The 7,321-nt window shown below is 34.3% G+C and overlaps 1 protein-coding gene across 1 annotated transcript; it reads left to right on the forward strand.

Moving 5' to 3' along the window:
• Nucleotides 1-2,465: 2,465 nt before the first annotated feature.
• Nucleotides 2,466-5,002, forward strand: LOC121762763 (protein TRIGALACTOSYLDIACYLGLYCEROL 2, chloroplastic-like). Its single transcript, XM_042158751.1, has 6 exons — nucleotides 2,466-2,578; nucleotides 2,701-3,298; nucleotides 3,384-3,713; nucleotides 4,036-4,151; nucleotides 4,358-4,448; nucleotides 4,553-5,002. Exons 2-6 carry the CDS (start codon nucleotides 2,792-2,794, stop codon nucleotides 4,643-4,645), a joined length of 1,137 nt encoding a protein of 378 aa, XP_042014685.1. The 5' UTR covers nucleotides 2,466-2,578; nucleotides 2,701-2,791; the 3' UTR covers nucleotides 4,646-5,002.
• Nucleotides 5,003-7,321: the final 2,319 nt, after the last annotated feature.

The following is a 7,321-nucleotide window of genomic DNA, read 5'->3' on the forward strand; positions in this document are numbered from 1 at the left end:
ACATTCTAAGGAATGTTATTGTTACTATCCAAATTAATGATATATCAAAATAATTACTATAATTCTATGTCCTTTAATTAGATGTTAAACCTTATAATTATATGTCCTTATAATTACTATCCAAATTATTGAATACTATTACTCCCTCCGTCCCACTTTAGGAGTCTCGGTCACTTTTGCACATTCGTTTTATAAAAATCATAATAAATAGTTAAAGAGGGGAAATGGTAAAGTAAGAGAGAGAATAATGTTGTGAAGACTCTCCTCAACATTATAATACTCTATTACTTACCATTTCTTCTCTTTAAATATTTATTATGATTTTTATAAAATGAGTGTGCAAAAGTGATTGTGACTCTTAAAGTTGGATGGATGGAGTATATCAGTACGATCTAGATTAAGATATTGGATGTTCGAATTAATAATCCATCAAGGAAAAATCAAAAAGAGAATATGTAGATAAACAAAAATTGTGGTACGTAAAATACACATGTATCATGTATGTGATATAGTAGTATATCTTTTGAAACATTATAATGCTATATCTTTCACGGAATTAAAACATAATAAAGCTATGTCTTTTGAAACATGTATTCCATCATTATGTTGAAAATACTATGCATGCGTATATATAATATACTACCTTCAACGTCATGTCCATTGGATATAACTTCTATATAAATTAGAATCTCATGTTGTATGTAAAAATAGGACCATTCCTCATTCAACGCCATCCAATTTCATTAGTCATCTAGATATTGAGTTCCAAGCTAGTCAAACACATTGTTTTATGTCAAAATTTTTTTACCCATTTTCTTATTTCTTAATTTTCAGATTGTAGTCATACACATTGTTTTATGTTACAATTTTTATACCCATTTTCTTATTTCTTAATTTTCAGATTGTTGTTGAAGTTTTCAATCTAGATTGATTATTTCATAATTTGGATATGTTAAATTCAATTTAAGGCTTATTTTCAATTTCTTCTACTTTTTTTATTAAATTCTAAATTCCACTATGTTGCATCGTAACAAAGAATTTTACAAATGATTTATCAAACAAATCCAAGTATCAAACCATCTACCATTTCACGTAAATAGTACTCCGTCTTTGTACCCCCGTTATGTGTTCAAATTTTTTATTTTATTTTTGTTTGTATCTCACATTTTATTTATTTTTTTTACTATTTTTAATAATGAACTATACATTCCACTAACTAATTTTACTCACATTTTATTAGTATAATACTAATATATTAAAGTAGAATTCAGATTTCACAAACTTTTTCTACCTACTTTACATTTTTTAAAATATGTGTTTGATCAAAGTGGGACACATATGGAATGGAGTATATCTTTTGAAGGCGCTACTCAAAATTTTGTCCAATCGTCCACTCCCCACTTGTGGACTCTCGAAGGTGTATACAACATCCATACCCAAAGCCTTGGACAACAACTACTTTCCCGATGGCTTGGTACTCACAATGACCACAAATTACGGTCACAATACACCTCCAAGGACACGAAATAGATTTTCCAAGTTTATTCGGTACGAATGAAGGTATAATCATTTCACCTCCGAAGGAATGAAATGATTTAGAGATATAGGATTGTGGGTAGGGTTGTGAAAAGACGTACTCCATCGTCCTAAGGTAGTTGAGACATTTCTTTTAGGCACGAGATTTAAGAAATTAATATGTTAAAAGTTAAAGTGAAGAGAGTAAAGTAAGAGATGAAATAAAGTAAAAGAGATGAAGAGAGAGTATGGTGTGAGGAAAGGTAGACTTTTTGCTGTAAATGAAAATGACTCAACTACCATGTGACAACCCAAAAAGAAATACGACTCAACTACTTTGGGACGGAGAGGGTATAAAATATTTTGATTTATATTTAAATATAAAATAAAATAAATAATATCAAAAATAAAAAAATGTGCTCAATTTTCATATTTTGCTTTGTATTTGATTACAAGAAAATATAAAATAAAATAAATAAAACAAAAGTCAGAAAAAATGCGTAATTCGAAAAGGAATCAGAACCATCATTTTCGATACTAAAACTGAAACCGACTAGACCATTACCGGGCCAATTTTGATTCAACTTTCCATGAGATCAGAACCGACAACATCACTGATACATGACAAATAGTATGTAGGTTACAATGGTTCATACTCCTTATGTTCTATAAAAAATGAAATATTTTTCTTTTTGAATTGTCCCATTAAAAAAGAAACGTTTTTTTAAAATGAAAACAATAGTATCTCTACTTTTTAATCTGTCTTACTTTATTCTCTTCTCATTAACTCATAAAACAACACTATATAAAATCTTTTGTAAAAAAATAAATGTTTATTTTTAATGGGATGGAGGGAGTACTAGTCTCCTAATTTCGTGGTGTCAAAATTGAGCTACAAGGTTAAAAGGAGGAGTTTATCTCATATGGGCTTCCAACCAAAATATCAAACCGTTAAAACGGCCCAGCCCAATATCACTGCGACCTTCTCTCACTCACTCTCTCTGGTGTAAGTCTAGGGATTGGGTTTCCACCGGAGCTTCCAACCTGAATCTAATAGCTATATGTATGGCATCTCCTCCCTTTCTACTTTTCCCTAATTTAATCATTCTAATATCTGCACTAGCTACTTTAATTTTTAATATCTAGTGCGTTTTGGTTGATTCAAGCTGTGAATCTTTTTTTCAGCAACTCTTTTAGGGCTTCATCGAGGATAATATCCTGAGACCATAAATTTCAGCAATTGCATTGCATTATATGTTTTAGGATTTAAACGAACATGGAAACGAATTCCTTGCTTCTGAGATCCTATTCTATGAAACTTAATTCAGGGCATGGTGGATTGAGCTCCTTGCCATGTCTAATTACCCCTTTTAGAAATAGGAAGAGGAAAACTCTTACTCTCGGAGCCAATTCGTCCTCCGCTGATGCGGGTGATAACCATCAGAGTGAATCGAAGAGCCTGCTCTCTGTGATTCTGGATGTTCCTAGGGAAATCTGGAAGCGAACTCTAAGGCCTTTGAGTGATTTCGGTTTCGGTGGGAAGAGCGTTTGGGCTGGTGGAGTTGGCTTGTTCCTCATTTCTGGCGCGTTTCTGTTGGCATTTAGCTTGGCTTGGTTGAGGGGGTTTCAGTTAGGATCAAAGTTTAACAAGTACTTGGCTGTTTTCGAGTTTGCTCAGGCTTCTGGCATTTCCACCGGAACGCCTGTGAGGATCAGAGGGGTGAATGTAGGCAATGTGGTTCGTGTGAATCCCTCGTTGAGGAATATTGAGGCTATAGTTGAGGTGAGACCTGTTTTCCAGTTGTGGCTTCGATCTGTGTGTTGTGTTCTGACAATCACCAGGTATTTCTTGATGTTGATGCTTCCAGATAGAAGACGATAAGGTTATAATACCACGGAACTCGTTGGTTGAAGTCAATCAATCGGGTCTTCTTATGGAAACACTCATTGATATCACACCACAAGACCCAATTCCGGTGCCATCAGTTGGGCCTCTTCATGCTGGCTGTGTTAAAGAGGGTCTAATTGTGTGTGACAGACAAAAATTGAAGGGGCGCCAAGGGGTGAGCTTGGATGAAATGGTTGGGATATTCACTCGCATTGGGCGTGAAGTTGAAGGAATAGGTGTTGCGAATACCTATTCCTTGGCTGAACGGATTGCTGCTGTTGTTGAAGATGCAAGGCCTTTGCTTTCAAAGGTATATAGTCCACATGCTTTTTGTTACTCAACTTATGCTTTATCTTGACTCAGCTTCATTTGGCTTGTTTGGTGACATTTTCAATCTTATGAATTTACAGTATGTGCCATCTTAGTATAGATACTAGTCAATCTATCGTCGGAGGATTGACAAACTCCTGATTCCAAAAAAAATAGTCACTTCAAAGAAAAACCCTCTCGTGCCCTAATTCACAAATATTTTGTTTTTATTTTAACTGTATTTATAAGTCTATGCTCTGTTAATTACTAACTTGGAATGTATTCTCATGCAAGATTCGGTCTCTGATGTAGTGATTTCTCAGATTCAAGCTCTAGCTGAAGATGTAGAACCTTTACTGGCTGAAGTTCATGATAGTGGTTTGCTGAAAGATGTTGAGCATTTAACCAAAAGCCTTACACGAGCTTCTGAGGATCTGAGGTAAACTGTAGTCTGCAGTTTGGTTTGCTGAAAGAAGTTGAGCATTTAACCAAAAGCCTTACATGACTTGAACTAAAATTTGCTTCAAAGTTCATGAGATTCTTGCCAAATAGTTTGTCCTTATCAAAGATGTTTGTGGCATTGAGCTTTTTGATCATCGGTTCTTCAGAAATTGGCTGATGATGCATAATATGTGGAATATGCAGAAACGTGCAATCATCAGTATTAACTCCAGAGAACACAGAACTAATTCAGAAGTCTATCTATACTCTCATTTTCACATTGAAAAACATTGAGGTATGTTCACCTAGATTCTTCCCTGAACCTGACGCTAAGGATGTGTATTGTCTTCGTACTTGTTACAAAATTACTTTTTTCTTCACCACCTACAATATGTGCAGAATATAAGCTCCGATATATTGGGATTTACTGGGGATGAAGCCACAAGAAAGAATTTGAAATTGCTCATTAAGTCTCTCAGCCGGCTGCTATGAAGAATATGAAGCAATTTATAAGGAACGCAAATGTGGAATTAATTTGGGCAAGATGTTTTTAGACCCAAGTGTGATGTAGCTACTCTGTTTTGTGCATCGAAAGGTAAATATTTGAAGTTTCTCATCAGGAGCTGAATTGGTTCATTCATTACCCTGTTTTCTTCATGATAGATGTTTCCATATATGTTCGTTCACTATCGATGGTTGCTTTTGGATGTGATTTTACAGCATTCACTCTCTTGGGCTATTGAATGCTTTGTTTCTATATTACAAGAAACACAAATATTGATTACAACTCAATTTCCGCTTCTTCATTTGTTCAAGCTCAGTTTTAATGAATAAGTACATCATTTGGTATGCATGATAGTAGTTTTTTATTTTCTACAATAGGGGTGGGAAGCTATGGTCAAGGTTCGCATATTGTTTCGATTAATAGCAATTTACGATCTCGACTTTGGTCCCTTTTTTTATTATTATCAGCCATCATGTGCTCACTCATATAACGTAGTATTTCTGATGTTGTAGCTTCATTCGTTCGACATTCCAACCCCAGAAACATGTTTAGAAGCTTTGTCAAATATCTTGAGTTGGAATTTTTCATGTGATACAAAAATAAACTCTCTCCGTCTCCTAAAATAATGACTTTGGAGATGGTACGGCTTTATTCAAATTGGTAAAGTATGATAGGTAGAACGGAAAAACTTATTGAAGTATTGTTAGTAAAAAATAGGGATATTGGCTCCTAATATCATGAAACTTTTAAAAAATTGGGTTTTTCCCACCAACGAAAATTTTTTGGCTATATAAATGAATTGAAGAACAATTTTAGAGGGTGTATTTCAAGAAAAACTATCTTCAAATATGAAGAACTAGAAGTTCTCGAAGTTGTTGTCGAGAAATTTGAAAAAAAAATTGAATCATGATATTATTTGCCATAACTTTTTCGCCGGTGGAAAATAACAAACTCGGGTAAAATTCATGATATTATTTGCCAATTTTAAATTTCGTGGGAAAAATTCAACTTTTTGGAAGTTTCATAATATTATGGGCCTATATCCCTAAAAAATAAGGTTCACCTTGTAAAAGAGAAACTTCCCAAAAATGGAAATAGACTATCTTTGTGGGATGAACTAAAATGGAAAAAAGAAATATTGTCTATGGACAAAGGGAATACAACTTTTCAAAGTTCCGGATCCGTATAAAATAAATATTTACATTGAGGTCATAAAAGTCTTAATTCTTCTATTCAAACTCATGATCTTTGTAATTGAACTCCAGGTTTGCTTTGTACTCCCGGTCTCTAATTTGTCGTGTAAACCTTGCTGATGAACTGAATATTATAGTTAAATTGTTCAAAAATGTTCATTTGGGTATATGTTAGTAGTAAATAAATGGATATGTGTGTGTATTGGCCACGCGATACAGTATTGTGACTGAAACCCAAATGAAAAGAAACATCCCAGATCCTTGCCTAGACAAATATGGTCTTTGTAGAGAAACGGGCACCATGCTTAGCTCGAGGTGAGTAGCTCGCGTGCATCCTATCTGATTCGATCTTCGTCTTTTATGTGCTGGTTTCGAGCTCCATTTTACCAGCCTGTAAACTAGTTTTCTATAGCCTGAAATCTTGTGCCAAAGAGATATCTTACAATAAATCAATTATGTATATGTGTTAAAGTATTTTTATACCACAAAAACTCGAGTAAATATGGTTTATTCTCATTGCATTAAAAAACGTCTCAATTTAAAGGTAATTACAAACGAGATATTTTGGAAATCTAATGGAGTCTCACACAATTTTAAAAGGTCTAAAATACAAAGCGCCCAATAATTGATGTTACAAAAATGAGAAAATCCGATGGGTTGTACTATTTAAAACCTAATATATCATTCATGATAGATTCAAACAATAAAATCGTTTATTAACACGGATTTGTTGCCCAATCGAACTTGAGTGAGAGAGATACACACATATAGTAAGAGAGGGGTTGTAGGCTTGTAGCAAATAAAATGGACAAAAATATTAGTTGAGGATATATTATAGTATTCCCAAATTGTTGAGAATTTTATAAAGGGTCTGTTCAGTACACGAAATTGGAATTGAAATTCGATAATTCAATACCAAATCCATTGTTCATTTAAAAAATGAGTTGAATTATAATTCAAAGTGTGTGTAAAGCTCTAGTGTGTGTAATAAGGGTAAAACCCTTATTGAGATGCCGGAAAACGGAAAGGAGGAGTCCCGGGAGGCGAAATCCCATCGACAACTCGAGAACTGGGGTTTTGCAGCAAGAAAAATAAAATAACAAGAAAGTAGTGTGAATTTTGATATTGATTGCCAGAAAATAACATATTACACGCCTATTTATAATCTAAGGACCCTAGGGTTGATTCGACTTCGATTCAGGAAAGAATCAACAAAGAAAACCCGGAAAGGAAACATAATTAAATACTATTATTCAAAAAAGGAAATAAACCTAAAATATTAATATAACTTGCTAACGACTAATATGAAACAAAATCACCGAACCGATCTGGCGGCCTTGCGTGACGTCGGGGTCGTGATTTTATGGCAGATGTCCCGGTCTGCCGCCCCTCTCTTCCTCTTGTCGAATAATCCGGTTCCTCGACCTGCTCGCAGCTTGTAATGGCTTCTCCCTCTTCTACTGATGCATC

This window comes from Salvia splendens, chromosome 13 (genome assembly GCF_004379255.2).
Source record: "Salvia splendens isolate huo1 chromosome 13, SspV2, whole genome shotgun sequence".
NCBI lineage: Eukaryota > Viridiplantae > Streptophyta > Magnoliopsida > Lamiales > Lamiaceae > Salvia > Salvia splendens.